This window comes from Sinocyclocheilus anshuiensis, unplaced genomic scaffold, assembly GCF_001515605.1.
Source record: "Sinocyclocheilus anshuiensis isolate Anshui unplaced genomic scaffold, SAMN03320099.WGS_v1.1 scaffold44, whole genome shotgun sequence".
Lineage (NCBI taxonomy): Eukaryota > Metazoa > Chordata > Actinopteri > Cypriniformes > Cyprinidae > Sinocyclocheilus > Sinocyclocheilus anshuiensis.
The window spans coordinates 1,127,018-1,144,602 of NW_015555746.1; the positions used below are offsets into that span (position 1 = coordinate 1,127,018).

Sequence of the window (17,585 nt, forward strand, 5' to 3'; positions counted from 1 at the left end):
ACTCATTGGGCACTGACCATGGTGCTGAAACGTATTTCTGGTTAGAAAACATCAATCAACTCTATATTTCTTTCTTGTGTCATCCTCTCCCCTTCTTTCTTTTTTAAACCTTGTTCTCTCTTCCTTGCATACTGGCATTCAGGGTGTAAGGGGTTATCCGGGTGAACGAGGTGTGAAAGGAGAGCAGGGTGAGAAAGGGCCTGCTGGCCCACAGGGTCCTCCAGGCAGGGCAATTGGAGAAAGAGGCCCAGAAGGTCCACCAGGACAGGCAGGTGAACCTGGAAAACCAGGAATACCAGGAGTACCAGGACGTGCGGGTGAACTTGGAGAAGCTGGCAGACCTGGGGACAAGGTAAAGAGAAGAAGAGCATTGGTATTTTGTTACTGCTGATTAAAGAAAGCACTTGATATAAAGTTATTGTAGAAATGAGATTAAACATTGTCTTTGTTGCAGGGGGAAAAAGGGGAGAAAGGGGACAGAGGGCCAGCTGTAAGTACCATTACTATAATTCTTGCATGCTCACGCAAGATCCAAAATTAACTTGCCTATATTGCTAATGGCAGTTGAATTAAAAAAATGCTCCAGCAAAAATAAATAAATAAATACATTTATTTTCCTGGTGCATTTTCTTTCATAATGTATGTATAAAGTGTAATTTCCGACGACAGAATTTTGCTCGCATATGGTGCTTGGTGTGTGTTCAAACTCTACTTTCTTGTTTTCATATGGAATAAATCTTCTCTTTTTTAGGGTCTGGCTGGATTGCCTGGCCTAGGGGGGCCTCCAGGACCAAAGGTAAAACAAAATAAAGCTCACATTTGTAGTGCACTAATTGAATTTTGTCAATTTTGTGTGTACTAACATATTGAGCATGTGTGTGTTTGTGTGTGTGTGTGTGTGTGTGTGTGTTTTTAAGGGGGATTCTGTCTCTGCTCAGAGTGGTTTGCCTGGTCCAAGGGGTCTTCCAGGCCCCCAAGGTATCAGAGGAGATGCTGGTCCAGTAGGACCTCCTGGACCTACAGGAGAGAGGGTGAGGGTTCTGAAACATTTATCAGAGAAAATTCTTAAAGACATACTTAAATTCCTTAAATTTGGGGACGGAAACAGCACTACACCTTTCAAAGTCAGGTGTTGCTGCTTTGTGTACTGCGATTACTGTGGAAACCGCTATATTTCTGTAGTTCTGAAAGTGCCTCCTGCTGGCAGAGAATGAATGTGCGTTTTCAAAAAGCCAGTCTGCTGTTTTTGTTCAGACCAAAGCAAAAATCTACCCGTATTTTTATGCAGCAAACACGAAGAGTTGGAACTGGTGGAGATAAGATATATTTCTTATTAAATTAATATAATAATTGATTCATAGTAATTGTGTAAAAAACATAGTAAAAGTAAAAAATTCTTTTGACTTTTGAAACCCTTTTCTTATGAATAGTTTAAAGACTAAAATGTGAAATGTATCATTTTATAAAACTTTTTGTGAAAACCTTTATCTGAACTGTAAATTGTGCTTTTTACAGTCATTTTACAGTTTAACATATTATCATAGACATTGCCCTACCCTGCTCATATGGTAATAATTTTATCTGTGTAGGTCTTAAAAAGGTCTCAAAAAGTCTTAAATTTGATTTAAAGGGGTCATATGATGCAATTTCAATTTTTCCTTTCTCTTTGGAGTGTTACAAGCTCTTGGTGCATAAAGAAGATCTGTACAGTTGCAAACACTAAAGTCTCAAAACCAAAGAGATATTCTTTATAAAAGTTAAGAGTCAGCCACGCCTACCTAAAACGGCTCGTTCTAACACGCCCCCACATACCTACGTCACGATCTGGGAAGATTTGCATAACGCTTTTTAGCAGCATCATATGACCCCTTTAAATAATTCTGCAGATACACTGTTTATATGTGTGGCAGCATGCTACCTTATAGGTTTGTGACCTTAGTTGACGATCTGATCTGTGATGTGTCACTCTCACAGGGCTACACAGGTTCTCGTGGGGAGAAGGGAGACAAAGGAGCCAGTGGAGAAAGTGGAAAAGATGGCTCCCCAGTGAGTATACCCTTTTACTGGCCTCAACTGACAATAGAACGTAGTCTCTATTCATTTAATTTTACAATAAAACTGGTACTTTTATCTTAGGGAAGTCCAGGAGAGCCAGGAAAACCAGGGCCGGATGGGAAGCCGGTGAGAAACAAATTCCAGTTGCTATGTTGCCAGTTTATTATTCAAATGAATTTTAATTGCTCTTTGTCTAATTAATGTTGATGTTATTGTTTGATGTGTGCTAAGGCAAGCATCATTATTAGTTTTGCTCATACTTATTAGATAGATACACTAAGTATTAAACTTTGGTGTGTAACTTATCCTGCACCATTTGTAGATAGTGTGGCTTGTTGTGGAGAATTGTGCTCTTACTTTGTTAAGTGATGTGACCGTTTTTGTCTGGTGGACGATAAAACGGGCAAAAAAAATTCACACAAACGGAAACTGTATATGATACTGAGGGACCTGATACTTATCTATGAACCAGAATGTCCTTAACACAGGCAGGCATCTCCTTCCGATGATGCCTAATGCATTCCTATGATATAACAGTCATGCACATTGGTCTACTGTAATTACAACAAACCACAGTAAGATGACCAGAGAATGGTGAGTCCCACAAATATTGCTCTCAGTTAAGAGCCTGGTAATGTTTTGTGAACAATGCAGAACTTTAAAACCAGATTAAAGTTTAAGTTTAGATTGCCTTTTATCACTTACTGTGATAGATAAGTCAAGTAATATGGTATTGTAGTAGCAATACAGTATGAAAACATGCTGTCACTCATGAAATGGTGATGAAAAGAGAGTTTAGCATTAGTGGGGAGGAGGAGAGTTTTGACTCTCACTCACACATTTATTTATTGTCCTCTGGAGCAGGGTTTGAAGGGACCGGCCGGTCCACCAGGCCTACCTGTGAGTAACATCATCCTAAAACGGCAGCCTCTCTTGGGCTTGCCATTGTAGGAAAGCCTGGGGATTTGATGCGAGTACTAGGCCTTGCTGTGAGCACTAGCTGACTTCCTTTGCTTGAGGCTCCATAGATAAACAACACAGAAGTAACAATGCAGCACAGCTTCTATCCGCTAACCACTCTGTCTCCCCTTTTGCTCCTCCACTCCTTTTTGTAATCCCACTTCCTTCAACTTCTAATTCCACTCCACTTGAAATTTGGACCATCACACCTCTGCTCTCTCTACACTTCCTGTCCCTCCATCCCTTCCTTCTCTCTAGGGCTTGCCTGGGTTCCCAGGAGTGCTGGGCAGACCGGTAGGTTTTCTGTGGCTGAGATTGTAGACTGCTTTGCTAACTTTGGGAAGGGGGCCGTCCTTGTCTCTGTATGTTTGTGTGTGTGTACTGTATTTGTGCATTCATGTATGTCTGTTAGATATTTGAGTGAGTTTGGAAGTATATATTTTGTTTTATGTCTCTGTGAGCAGTGTGAATGTAAGATTTATACACTACCATTCAAAAGTTTGGGGTCAGTAAGGTTTTTTTTTTTTTTTTGAAAGAAATAATACTTTTATTTAGCAAGGATGTATTAAGTTGTACAAAAGTGACAATAAATACATTGCAAAATATTTCTATTCAAATAAGTTCTGTTCTTTTGAACTTTATATTCATCAGAGCACAACTGTTTTTACCATTGATAATAAAAATAAATGTTTCTTGAGCACCAAATCAGCACATTAGAATGATTTCTGAAGGATCATGTGACACTTAAGACTGGATAATTGGTTTGCCATCACAGGAATAAATTACATTTTCAAATACAGTAAAATAGAAAACAATTTAAATGATTTCAAATTGTAATAATATTCACAATATTTTTGATCAAATAAATGCAGCCTTGGTTTGTATAAGATACTTCTTTCAAAAATATTGTATAAATCTTACCGACCCCAAACTTTTGAACAGTAGTATATGTGTCCAGTGTTTGTACAGTCTTTGTCAAAAGTACAGTATACAGTATGTCTGTCCGTTCAGAGCTTGTTTGTGCTGTTTATATGTGCATGTGTGTATCTGTGTGCTTTATATTTGTATCAGCCTGCTATTCATACCAAATGTGTATTTTGAACAGGGGAATCCAGGAGAACCAGGAATAAGAGGACCAACTGTATGTATATTCAGTTTAATGTACATACTCAAATTAAAAATCCTTTTTCTAACCTTTGGTTTGATATTTCAGGGACCGATGGGCGGAAATGGACCCCCAGGGGCTCCTGGTGTGAAGGTTAATGCTGCATTATTTGACATGGACCCTATAATTTTATTCATTAGCAGTCATTTTAAATCAACCATAACAGCATGAAAGTTATTTTGCCCCTATTTGTGTCCTGATTTCCTTTGGTATTGCAGATGCAAATAACATGTAAAATGTGTGTGTATATGTTCACATGTTTGTGTGTCATGTTTAGGGTGACCAAGGAGAACCAGGCATTGGAGTTCAAGTAAGTTTTCCAGCTGAGTAGCGATGAACACTTTGCTTCAGGCGATTTGATACACAGCAATGTGTTTTTGGAGTTACATAACTAACCCACCAGAGTTTGCTTACTCTTCAATCTTTCCTCTTTATTCTTTAAGGGCCCTCCTGGACCTCAGGGCAACAGAGGGTTACCTGGACCTCCAGGCACTCCAGGAGCAATAGTAAGATAAAAATGCAATATTGGAGTCATTCTAACAGCTCATAGGAGTCTGACCTCTGTCTCTCCACAGAGGTCATTAGACAATCTTTGCAGCTTCAGCGTAGAGCCTCTTCACATGCTCTGTTTCTCTGTGCCTTATTTATCCTTGACTCTTGTAGTCTTCAGTTTGCCCTTACATTTCAGAAAGCAAAATGTTTTTCCTCCTTGCGTATTTCAGCACTTTAATATCAGTGTACTGTTGATGTTCAATAGATCCTGTGTGCTTTATATATACATATTGTTCTTATAGATAAGAACTATATATATATTTGTCTGAGTAGGGATGAATGCAGCACTTTCTAATGTTTGCAGGGACCAGAAGGACCTCCAGGGCTTCCAGGACAAGTGGTGAGTAAATAAACATACCAGACCAACATATATTACAGAGCATTTCAAATTATGAAAAATCCTCTATTACAGTTTTCCCTCTTCAACTAATTGGAGGCATGCGTGGCTGAATGTTCGATCAACAAAAGACAAAAATTGTCAGCTGTGTGAGAGCACTTGGCTTTGGATTTGAAAAGCAATATAACTGTTTCACAGTGCAGTCAGAACTGCTTCTATGAGGTGCGAGAAAGATTGAAACTGAACTGCAATTCACTTTCTCGGATGGACACACTTGGTCTCGGTCGGGTGTTTGGTGCTGTTTCAGGCACAATCCAATTATGATATTGTGATGCATGTATCGCATGGAAGTGTATCATATTTTGCGATACTTTGCAATACTCAGACCTAGTTTATATGAAGTGCCTCTCTATTCTCCTGTTCTTTTGCTAATACATATACATAAACATTTAATAAGCTATATACAGTATATGTATATACATACACACACACACAAATGTACATACTTATTGCTGTTTATACATTCTCTGAGATTTAGAGCATGCATAAGCCTACTTAAGTGTATTTTTACTTGATTAATTGCCATAATTAATTGTGGATTAGTTGTTTACCGATCTAGTTCAAAATGATAGCCTAATTGAAGATTAGCTAGCAAATATCATTGCACATAGCAATCATAGCAACAGTTAGTATTCTAGTGGCAAAAATATTTTTTGTTTATGTGATGCATTCAGTTGCTCTCAACTTCAAAACACTCTTTGAAACTGTATTTTTTCAGTGTTCACATAAACAATGTTATCAACAGATTTTCTGTTCTTAAAGGTTTGTATCAGAATATAGATTTTTTTTCACAGACTTTTTATTTATAAACAGAACATAACACTTAGATATAATGTATTGATTAATAAATAAACTAACGCTGGCAGCTGTTTCTTGCAACAAATGTTGACATTAGTATCTGATTCTAACAATAAGGGAAAAAAATTAAATTAAAAAACATTTCAAGGAATACACAATATTCAGTTATTTTATCTGCAGGATTCATATATTACCATGCTCAGAAATGGATTTTGTTTGTATTTGTGATAAGTGATAATGGAAACTGTTGTTTGCTGACAATGTGACTGTGAGGCATGGCACTTGTTTGAGTAACAAGGTTATCTTTGATTAACATGATGGCATAAACAGGGAGAGGGGGGCAAGCCTGGGGTCCCAGGGAGAGACGGTGTTCCAGGAAAAGATGGCCTGCCAGGGTTATCTGGGAAACAGGTGAGTGATCATATGCCCTTGACATTTACAAAGATGTATGTTAATTTCATTATCTTCTGCATCTTTTTTCATTTCTTCCCTACTTAACCGCTCTCTCTGTCTTATTATTACTCTCTGTCACTTTCTTTAAGGGTATCGCTGGACCCATTGGCCCCCCAGGATTAAAAGGAGAGCAGGGAGACAGCGGTCCACCAGGAAAGGTGTGTCCATATGTGCATCTGCATGTGTGGATTTGTACGTAATGTGTAGTTTGACTGACACTATGCTTTTAATTCCCAACGCGCTCAATTTATCTCTCTCCCTTTATTTCCACTGTGTTCTGCAGTCTGTCACTGGACCCCCTGGAACGAAGGGTGAGATGGTGAGTTGTTGCCATGGTTACATCATAGCGAACACTGTGTGAAGATCAACCTGTCTCACCTGCATGACAGATAATCTCATTTGAAGCAATCGTAATGTTAGAGCAGCATGTACGTGAGCTCTTCAATAGATCTTCTTTCAGTGTTGTCATACTCAAATGCCAACTGAGGAGCGACACAAAGTATTAAAGTAAATCGCGTGAAGACTTTAATTTGTTCAATCCAAGTAGAGAGGCTCTATTTTATTTGACTTTAATATTTTATGACTGTTAAGGATAAAATGCCTTAGGTATGTATTTTTCATACTGAGTTTAGACATTTTTTGACAGACTCTGTGTATTTTCCATCTGGTTGCGTTAACTTCTTGGTTATTGTGTTTGCTACCTGAATTGTTTGCCAACACAAAGAGGTTTAATGTATTTCATAACACAAACCATGTAAAGCCAGTAATTTTGATAATTTCCACAAGATACATGCAATGATAACAGATTTTTTAACAAATTCACCTGCAGAAACTTTGTTGGTAATGAATAACCAGAAGTTTATCCACCAACAACAGTAGGCTCACCTCAAATGCTTTATTTAGACAGCATTACAAATCAAATAACACACATTCATGTTCAGAAGAATTAATAATATCTCTTTAACAAAATTCAAGCTACCTATTTCTGCTTTGAATGCCTTGCTTTATAGATTTCTAAGTGCATTACTATAAATGTGTTTTTTGTTTATTGTCTGTGATCATTGACAGCATGCCACTAAGCTTTAACAATCATTTAATGTGCCTTTGTGTGTCTGATTAATAGATTTAGCTCTATGTAGCTGTGCTTTAAACCAATTGATACAGTGAGTAAACTTTATGTGCAAACTTTATGACCCTCTTTTTCAGCATTCTGCCAGCTCTCTGACACAAATCCTGTGTAATTGTGCCTTATTGTGTGTGAGTTTATTTAGATATTGGCACTGATGTGCTCCATATATATATTTACCACATTTATCGACAAAACTATGACAGGACAGGGACAGGGAAGTAAACTATTGTGGCCCATTGCACATTAAATGCCACAGGCAAAATCCATCACCTGCTTTCACTGTACAGCTGAATACTTCCAGGAGTAACTAATCTGTCAAGAGATGTCATCCACAGTTTCGCCAATGATGGAATCTTTATAATATCTGAAAAATACGTACAGCATGTTCTCAGAAATGTTCAGTATTTCCTGAAAATACATGAACGGAATAAACAGAACTGAAGCACACAGGCAGTCAATGCATCCATCCATTTGGTACAGTACTAATTCTCCTGAGGGAAATGGATGGCTTATCTGCACTGCGCCATGACATAGATTGTAGATAATTTGTTATTTCTGACATGAATATACCACATTATTAACTCATATATAACCATGATTGTTTAAGGGTCCTCCTGGTCTGACATTGCCAGGTACCGCTGGAGAAAGAGGCCTTCCTGGATCACCGGTGAGTTTCACTCATTTTCAGAATCAGAAGAGCTTTATTACCAAGTATGTTTACACACACAAGGAATTTGACTTGACGACAGGAGCTTCCAGTGTAGAAGAAAGTACAAACATAGTGCAGACATACATAGGAATAACACAGTAGGGGTGTAATATAACACTAGTATAATAAAATAAAATAAAAAATGTAATAATGTACTATATACAGAAATAGAAGTATAAGAAAAATGTAATTGTTTAGATAAATGTACAGATATGTTTATTAGTGTGCAGATATGTTATTTACAAAGTGTGCAGTTTAATATAAATATAACTATGTTAGTTGTGATGGACAATGTATAATTATGAAAGATTAATTGTTCAGGCTGAATATAGCCTGCGGGAAAAAACTGTTCTTGTGCCTGGCTGTTCTGGTGGTCAGTGCTCTGTAGCGCCGACCAGAAGGCAACAGTTCGAAGAGAGAGTGGGCTGGGTTTGAGGGGTCCAAGGTGATTTTTTTAGCCATTTTCTTCACTCTGGAGATGTAAAGATCTTGGAGGCTGGGCAGAGGGGCACCGATAATCCTCTCAGCAGTCCTGACTGTCCGTTGTAGTCTCTTGATGTCTGATTTGGTTGCTGAACCAAACCAGACAGTTATGGACAGGTGAAACACCATCTGGGCCTGAAGCTTTTCTAGATTTCTGCATCCCGAAGACCCGGTTCACATTCTCTACACAGACTTTAAGCACAGGTTGAATGGTGGGGGAGGGAGAGAGGGGGGTTGCAGATCCTCTTTGTAAGCATCGATTTTGCTTATTTATTTGAGCTTCTGTCCAGTACATTCCAATACATTTCTGAGGTTTATATTTGTTGATCTGCATGTATTTATTTATGCCCCATTATTTGTTCCCACAGTTTGCCGTCATATTCCGGCATCAGCCTTCCTTCATCATTAATGTCATTAGTAGAAGTAATTCTGAATTCACATTTCATACACGTATTGATTTTTTTTGTGTGGCTGTTTTGTGTTTTAGGGTCCAAAAGGAGACAAAGGGCCAGCGGGAATCAAAGGAGAAAGAGTGAGTAGTGTTATTATGAAAAGAGTGCCCACAAACAAGGCAATGCACAATGTGTAGAAATAGATTTGAAAGTGTTATTTACTCACAGGGTGCTGCGGGTGATCCTGGAGATCCTGGTGAGAATGTGAGTACCTGCAGTAACTTCAGAGGCAGAACTGCCAGCACGGCTATCCGTCTCATCTCCACTATAATATATGCATCATTAAAAGACTCTTTCACATTCATTGTTCAGGGATTGAGAGGACCACCAGGGCCCAAAGGAGTCAAAGGAGAGGCAGGTGTGGGAATGCCTGGGCCTCAAGGACAACCTGGACCCATTGGCTTAAAGGTATTTGATTCATTTTATTGTTACAGAACTGTTGCTAACAGACCTCTAGCCCTAAGTGTAAACTTTGGCATGTAACTCATCTCGTATTGTTTCTGTGGCAAGCATGAAAATGTAGTTTGTATAATAAATTAAAGTTTTTAATCTTTTGTAGGGGGACTCTGGTTTACCAGGTCCTCCGGGCCCTCCTGGACCACGTGGAGTGGATGGCACGCCAGGACTGGCAGGGCAGAGAGGTGAAGCAGGTCAGCCAGGACCCCCTGGACCACCAGGAGACAGGGTTCGTAAAGTCACTGCACATACAGAAACAAATGTACACTAAAAACAACACGTTTAGAATTACTACATAAAGAAAAGGTTTAAATGCCATCATAGACAAAAACATTTGCTGAATTTGGCTGCATCCAATGATTGTAATTCCTCTTGGTGCTTGTAAGGGTCTACAAGGATTTATTGGCAAAGCGGGAAACCCAGGAACACCAGGAGCTGATGGGCCCCCAGGACCCTCTGTAAGCCACAGACATGTTAAAATCAAATAATTGTGTATAAGTATTTGCATTAAGTTGTTTCTTATAGCAAGTATAACTGTGTGTCTCTCCCTCAGTGGTATTCAATGATGTCTTTATCTTCATATTAGGGTACTGCGGGCCTTGCAGGACTGAAGGGCGATAAGGTAAGTGATGTGTTGCTTGCAGGACTTACAATTTTTAAAAAATTGAACAGCACAGTCAAAAAAGTCATGCGCAAGTAGGCATGAGAGAATGGAGCTTTTATGCCAGAAATCAGGAACACTGTGTGAGTCATAACAAAGGAGTTTCCCTTCTGATAAACCAAATTAAATATTTTCAGTTAATTTGACCAGCTGCAGAAAATAAATAAATAAATAAATAAAGTTATATTTTACAACAGTAAAATTACAATACTAATATTTATGGTTGTCTTAATTTCTTTGCATTCAATCATTAAAGCATGGAGCTTCCATTTTTGTGGAAAATCCCTCATAGACCTTAAGGTTTACTCTGAAGTACGTCATGCGAAATATGTACATAATTCTCTCATAGTCTTTGCAGTTTTTACTGGCATTTGACACCTACCTAACAAGTGTTAATTTATTCATGAGCTTCAATCGGTTCAGTCGCACTGGTGCATCAAATTTTTTTTCACAGTCATTTACGGTCGCAAAGGTGTTTAATATTCGCACTGTAGAGCCCTGGCTTGTTGTATATTTTTAGGGCTGTTCAGTCATGTTTCAGCATATTATGTATAGTATATAGTTTAAAAATCTGAAATATGGATTTTTTTTTCCCATTTAAACCTGAAAACAACTGCATATTGTGCCCAAGTGCATATTGTCACTAAACCAAAATACAGATATACCAAATAGTAAGGCATTCTGAAATTCATGCTGATTAACCTTTTTACTTAAACTTGTTATACTGATTATATCATTTGTAATTAAAGGTAGAAAATAATTTTTAAGATTTAAAATTGGTTTTAAACTTTTAGGACCAATTTATTTGTGTTTATTTTGGAAATAAGGAAGCCAGTCTAAAAAGCTAAAACTTTGAAACCAGTGTGTCTCTGTGCAGTCAGAGCTATTCAGTAAGGTTTTATTGGACAAAAATGAAGTGCACTGCGTGAGACAGAGTTATTACCCTTTTTCTCTCTTTTTCCTCCACATTCAGGGTGAAATTGGTGTAGGAGTGCCAGGTTTAAGAGGAGAGCGAGGAGACCCAGGGCCTCGGGTAATGTCCACAATCACTCCATCTCTTGTTCATTTGTTTGTATGCATATCAGATTGTGATGATGTGTGTATCTGTCTTATTTTTGTAGGGAGAAGAAGGTCAGGCTGGAACAGATGGAGAGAGAGGCCTTACTGTAAATATACTCCTACTTTCTGTTTACAACATTCTGCATTTACTCATTATTTTTTACCCCACCACATCCTGTTTTGTACACATATTGATGTCAGTCAGGCAGTAACAGTCAGTCTCTCTTGATGGGTGTCATTGATCTGAGCCCTCGACTAGATGTGGAAAGGCTGATGCAGGCAGAGAGGTAGCTGTACGAACACTGTATTCGTCACACTTTATATTCAGAGCTATGATGTGTTCGTCTCCCACTCGCTGCAATTTCAAAACCATTATGAGTCAAGGCCTCTTGCAGCGCTGCACGTCTTATATCTACAAAATGCATACAAATGCTCAGGCAAATAAGATTTCTCCTCTACTCATCTGTCTGTCCCACTGACAGGGTCCTCCTGGCAGCAAAGGAAACAGAGGAGATAAGGTCTGTATAACTTTTAATCAACTGCTACAATCTGGCTGAGGCTCGTCCCTTACTTTGCTAAAAAAATAATAATAACAATAACTGTGTCATGAAATACAATCCTTTATGTACACATGTTTTATAAACTTATAAACTATAAATTCTTCACAGGGCGAACAAGGTCCTTCGGGAATTAAAGGAGAAAAGGTATTTTTTTTTTGAAAATGCTTTGATCATCTTTCTTTATTACACAGCTTCCTGGAATACTTGATTCTGATTGGTCCATTTCAATATTTTTCAATGATAGCTGGTAAATTTGATAGCTAAACTTAATTCTTCTTAAATAATACATTATTTAAATGCCAATGATTATTTTATGTGCATTTATTTATTTGTAGCCATGTAATAAGCAGAATCATGTACAGTCAGGTAGTTATCGCAAAATAAACTGTGATTATTATGTGAAGTAGTGGGGTTTATATCACCCTAAAAGAGGTTTATTTTACATATTGAATATATTATACTGTTATTTTTGCATATTTAATAGATTGTATATTGCTGTATTTGATTTTATATCTTTAAGGGAGATACTCAGCTGGTGGGGGGACCTCCAGGAGAGAAAGGAGTGAAAGGAGAAACCGTGAGTCAAATTGTTTTGATTAAGCTGTGTCAGGTGTTTAATGCTTTTGGGTCACTCAGATTAAAGGCCAATAATAAAGATTAGGCTGCTATAGGTCTCTTATCTATTGAGAACATGTGCCTATGAGAACTGGTCATAAAGCATTCATGTGTGTCTGCCTCGAGATCTATAGATTGTTAACGAGTCAGTAAGCAACAGGATAAAGGCAGATCTTTTGGGTCGATGTAAACTAATCAGTTGTATTGATCGCTGCTCTCCTCAGGGGGAGCGAGGACCTAAAGGTGCACAGGGTGAAAAGGGTGCAAAGGGACAGGAAGGACCAACAGGAGAACAGGTAAGAATGTTTTTTCTTGTTTATAATTTTTTAATAATATACAACTACAATAAAATGTTGTGATGCCTAAATCACTTGTGGCATTTAAAACTATTTTAGCTTTTTTATTTTTTTTTATTTAGACAAAATAGTATAAAATTTAATATGGACTATTTATCGGTTATCAGTCTTAACATGAATAAAAATATAATCTTATTGCTATTAGCCACAATTTTAATACTGGTGCATTTCTATATAAAATGGTTATTCTCTTTTGATTTCTTTTAAAGGTTGCTCTTTCAGAACCCATTTCTTTTTATTTATGTCCAAGATGTCTCCTAAAATTCCTCAGGTGAACGAAATATAGACAAAAATAAGAGCATAGAGCTATAAAATTTATGTGGATGGCTTAGCTCAGAAAATTTGGTCTTTAAAGAATCTGATGTGAAATGTTTGAGTATATTGAAATCTCTTTCTTTTGATTACAGACGTTGTTGAGATTTCTTCTTAAACTCTAGAGAAGTCATGTTGGGGTCTCTTCTTAGCGGAATAAACTGAGAAAGGGTGCAAAGGGACAGGAAGGACCAACAGGAGAACAGGTAATAATGTTTTTTCTTGTTTCATCATATAATTTTTTTTTCATAATATACAACTACAATATAATGTTGTGATGCCTAAATCTCTTGTGGTATTTAAAACGATTTATTTTAGCTGTTTTTTAATTTAGACAGAATAGTATAACATTTTATATGGACTATGTATTATCAGTCTTAACATGATTATAAATATCATCTTATTGCTATTAGCTAAATAAAATAGTTATTCTCTTTTGATTTATTTTAAAGGTTAGTCTTTCAGAACCCATTTCTTTTTATTTATGTCTCAGATGTCTCCTAAAATTCCTTAGGTGAATTAAATATAGACAAAAATAAGAGCATGGACATATAAAATTCATGTGGCTTAGCTAAGAAAATTTGGTCTTCAAAGAATCTGATGAGAAATGTTTGAGTATATTGAAATCTCTTTATTTTGATCACAGACGTTGTTGAGACATGTTGGGGTCTCTTCTTAGCAGAATAATCTGAGAAGCAAGAGACTAAATTTGTTCCCCCTTTAATCTCATTGCTGTTTGAGAGAAATGACAAAGATATTAAAGAGATCTCATCTGTGATTTTTCTATCATATTTGCAGGGTCTGAGAGGGGAGCCGGGAGAGAGAGGTTCTACTGGCTTCCAGGGAGCCCGTGGTCCTGGTGGTCAGAAGGTGAAAAATACACTCCCTTTCCTCACAAATGAACAAGAATAAACATATGCAAACATACCCGAATGTATTCAAGTATATGCATATGTACATCGATGTGCATGACCCTCATATTGATCAAATATTTAATTATCATTTGCAGGGAGAAGCAGGGCAGCCTGGTGTCCCAGGAGAAGCAGTGCGTATTCTTATTCAGATGCCTATAACATCAGCGCATGACTGGCACATACAGTCCCCAGACTCAGCCATTTCCCCATGACTGCTTCTTCTTTTTTTTTTTAATCTTTCCTCTACAGGGAACACCTGGTAAAGATGGTCTGCCTGGAATGAGAGGAGAGAAGGGAGAGTTTGGGCCTGTAGGTCCGCGAGGCCTCAAGGTGTGTGTATGTGTGTGTGCGTTTTAATGGTTGTCTCTTTGATTAAAACTCAACCTAACTCTTTCAAGCTTTATCGTAGCTAACCTTGAGTAGCCCTTCAGACCAGATGATCACACTGCTTATAATTCCGCCAGTCTGGATTCCAGGCCATTGTGTCTGACATTTCATCTGCATATGTACCTCAGAGCCACCGTATGAAAGTTTTTGTGTGTGAATATGTGCGTGCGTGCGTGCATGTGTGGAGAAATTGATTTGTCGAGTGCAGTGAGGCACATGAAAGACTCCTGCGTATGAATCATTCCTCTCAGGGATACATGGGCCGCTGCAGACAGTACTAGCTGCCATTCAGCCAGCGGCAACATAGACACGCACACTCACATAGCAGATAAGAACTTTTATCTGGATTCAGCATCCCAGATAGACCTCTATCTGTTGTCACTAATGAGAAAGGCAGTAATTGAAGGGTGTGTGTGAGTTTGTGTGCTCGTGTGTATGACTGACACATGAATGGTGCTTTATTCTTTCTAAATAGTCCCTCCCAGGGAGCTTTTCTCTAGTGTCATTACTCCCTGTAACATTGAGTGATTGACAGTTTGACTGAGCTTTAATGGCTTACAGGGAGAACGAGGCGCCAAGGGAGCATGTGGACAAAGCGGACCAAAGGGAGACAAGGTGAGTAATAAGGAGAGCTTGAGGAAAGTTTTTGTTGTGTCACCATGTTTTGCTGGAAGTGATGAAATGTGTCTGTTCATAGGGGGATGCTGGGATTAATGGCAGACCGGGATTGCCAGGGAGGAAAGGAGAGCAGGTATGTACACATGCATTTGTTTTTGTGTGAGGCTTGTATGTGATTCCTTTCATTATCTTGTTTTTATGGCAAATTTTATTTCAGGGTGAAGTTGGGTCTCCAGGTTCCACAGGAAGTCCAGGGAAGGAGGGACTCATTGGAGCCAAGGTAAGAGCATATCCCATGGGAAACATATTGGTCTGAGATCATACTGAATAATAGTGTTGTCACTGTAATTGATGAAACACATATGCCTTTGAACATGTCAAAAAAATTAAATATCTAAATATTAATAATTTAAAAATTTAATGTTGCCTAAGTGTTGCCTAAGATTGATTGGTAGCAACGTACCAATTCTTTTAAAATCACTGCTGAATAAACCAGCAGACAACAAAATGTTTTGCTGCAACATAGGTCTACATACTCTGCAATCCTTCTAATTTCAAAAAGTAAAGTGGAAAAGGTGCAATGAATCTTTAAACAAACCATGTAATGTTCATCTGTTGATGCCCAGGGTGACAGAGGCTTTGATGGAGTTACGGGTCCGAAAGGATCACAAGGAGAGAAAGGTGAACGGGTGAGTATACCAAATACTTTCGCTCCACCGCTGTTTAAGCCTAACACTGCTGATCACAGTGAAAAGTCTTATCAAATGTTCCACCTTAAAACGTCCTCCGCCTGCTTTCTTTAGGGCCAACCTGGTATCCCTGGTCCCCCTGGTTCAAGAGGAGCGGATGGACCCCCTGGTCTAACAGGCCCTCAAGGACCTGCTGGAGGTAAAGGTCCAGAGGGCCTGCAAGGACAAAAGGTATCAAACTTACTTTATATCAATACATACATACTGTATATGTGCAAAGAGGCATTTACATAATTATAGAGTTGTTATTCATGTCTGTTTCCATAGATTATTTTTGTCATTGACAGTGGAGCACACAGCATGCTTTTTAAAATTATGATAGGTCTTTGAATTAGAATAAATTACAACTGCAGATATATGTCTATAATGGTATCTCTCAAGTAATGCTGTCATATGGACAACCATTGAGTAATTAAACTTTCACTAACCTTATGAATATACATTTTCTACATTTAAAAAAAAAAACTCACATAGCACAGTAACGTTCTGGGTTCATTTTGTGTCATAACCTGTGGTTCACTGAACAAGTGAGTAATCAGAGCCGATTCACTGAGGATGTTAGTTGTCGTACCAATTTAGTGGTTCAGACCATTTACACTTTTCGGACTGATTTGTCAATTAGTTTGGCAGATTCATTACAGAGTCTTTCTCTCATCACATAAAGTACAGTTCTATTTATTTTATCTATTTCTTTTTTTTCTCTTTTGCTGTGATATGGTTTGTATTGATTTGGAGCAGCAGGATCAGCAGCAGTGCAGTGCTGCTCTTGAATAGCACTGCAGGAAACACTGATTCATATGCACAAGGAGCCATGGTTAGTTTATCATATGTGACGTATTGAATATTTTTTGTAGGGTGAAAGAGGTCCTCCAGGCCCTGCTATGGTTGGCCCACGTGGCATCCCTGGGATCCCAGGAGAAAGAGGAGAACAGGTGACTCTATACACCTACTTGTCCTCTGCATGTTTTCTCCATAATGTATATCTGTCATCACTAAATGTGTCTCTTTGTGTTTTTGTATCAGGGTGAGATTGGCTCTGATGGACCTAAAGGAGACAGAGGAGAAACAAGCATGACGGTCAGAACAAATAGACGTTTGTGATTCATGATTTATTGTAATGTCATCATGCGTATTTTCTTCTGCTACTCGAGTCTCATTGAATCCTCAAGATAAGTAACAATGACACAAGGGCTGCTTGCATCTCTCTTTATTCTTAAAGGAGGATGAGATTCGGACTTATGTTCGAAGTGAGATGAACCTGCATTGTGGTGAGTGGATAATCGTCATTTATCTCCATCTACAACAATTTTCCATCATCATCAATGACTCTTTTTAAAGGGGTCATATGATGCGATTTCAATTTTTCCTTTCTCTTTGGAGTGTTACAAGCTCTTGGTGCGTAAAGAAGATCTGTAAAGTTGCAAAGACTAAAGTCTCAAATCCAAAGAGATATTCTTTATAAAAGTTAAGAGTCAGCCACACCTACCTAAAACGGCTCGTTCTAACACGCCCCCACATATCTACCTCACTATGTGGGAAGATTTGCATAACGCCGCCCAAATGTTCACGCAAAGAAAGAAGGCGTAACTTTTATTCTCACTGTAGTATTGTTGACGCTCTCCGCCATTTCCTGAAGACGCTGTGTGCTTCGTTGTGAAAGCGAAACTACTTTGTTTGGTCTTCCAAAAGAGGACGATATCCGCTTCGTCATGCCTAGAGCTGATCCGTGCTGGTCGCAGAGGAAA

The 17,585-nt window shown here is 38.3% G+C and overlaps 1 protein-coding gene across 1 annotated transcript in view; it reads left to right on the forward strand.

Annotated features, from left to right (window-relative positions):
• Positions 1-17,585, forward strand: part of col7a1 (collagen, type VII, alpha 1) — a 63,996-nt gene that overhangs the window by 40,787 nt on the left and 5,624 nt on the right. The window contains exons 76-114 of the mRNA XM_016467048.1: positions 143-352; positions 455-490; positions 752-796; positions 918-1,031; positions 1,975-2,046; positions 2,137-2,181; positions 2,920-2,955; positions 4,121-4,156; positions 4,229-4,273; positions 4,458-4,490; positions 4,624-4,686; positions 5,037-5,072; positions 6,258-6,338; positions 6,470-6,538; positions 6,664-6,699; positions 8,117-8,176; positions 9,189-9,233; positions 9,322-9,357; positions 9,466-9,561; positions 9,713-9,838; positions 9,996-10,067; positions 10,196-10,231; positions 11,244-11,303; positions 11,392-11,436; positions 11,812-11,847; positions 11,998-12,033; positions 12,410-12,466; positions 12,729-12,800; positions 13,971-14,042; positions 14,182-14,217; positions 14,336-14,416; positions 15,035-15,088; positions 15,171-15,224; positions 15,309-15,371; positions 15,718-15,780; positions 15,895-16,011; positions 16,695-16,772; positions 16,864-16,917; positions 17,060-17,108. Coding sequence (XP_016322534.1) covers positions 143-352; positions 455-490; positions 752-796; positions 918-1,031; positions 1,975-2,046; positions 2,137-2,181; positions 2,920-2,955; positions 4,121-4,156; positions 4,229-4,273; positions 4,458-4,490; positions 4,624-4,686; positions 5,037-5,072; positions 6,258-6,338; positions 6,470-6,538; positions 6,664-6,699; positions 8,117-8,176; positions 9,189-9,233; positions 9,322-9,357; positions 9,466-9,561; positions 9,713-9,838; positions 9,996-10,067; positions 10,196-10,231; positions 11,244-11,303; positions 11,392-11,436; positions 11,812-11,847; positions 11,998-12,033; positions 12,410-12,466; positions 12,729-12,800; positions 13,971-14,042; positions 14,182-14,217; positions 14,336-14,416; positions 15,035-15,088; positions 15,171-15,224; positions 15,309-15,371; positions 15,718-15,780; positions 15,895-16,011; positions 16,695-16,772; positions 16,864-16,917; positions 17,060-17,108 — 2,455 coding nt within the window. The remainder of the gene's footprint in view (positions 1-142; positions 353-454; positions 491-751; positions 797-917; positions 1,032-1,974; positions 2,047-2,136; positions 2,182-2,919; positions 2,956-4,120; positions 4,157-4,228; positions 4,274-4,457; positions 4,491-4,623; positions 4,687-5,036; positions 5,073-6,257; positions 6,339-6,469; positions 6,539-6,663; positions 6,700-8,116; positions 8,177-9,188; positions 9,234-9,321; positions 9,358-9,465; positions 9,562-9,712; positions 9,839-9,995; positions 10,068-10,195; positions 10,232-11,243; positions 11,304-11,391; positions 11,437-11,811; positions 11,848-11,997; positions 12,034-12,409; positions 12,467-12,728; positions 12,801-13,970; positions 14,043-14,181; positions 14,218-14,335; positions 14,417-15,034; positions 15,089-15,170; positions 15,225-15,308; positions 15,372-15,717; positions 15,781-15,894; positions 16,012-16,694; positions 16,773-16,863; positions 16,918-17,059; positions 17,109-17,585) is intronic.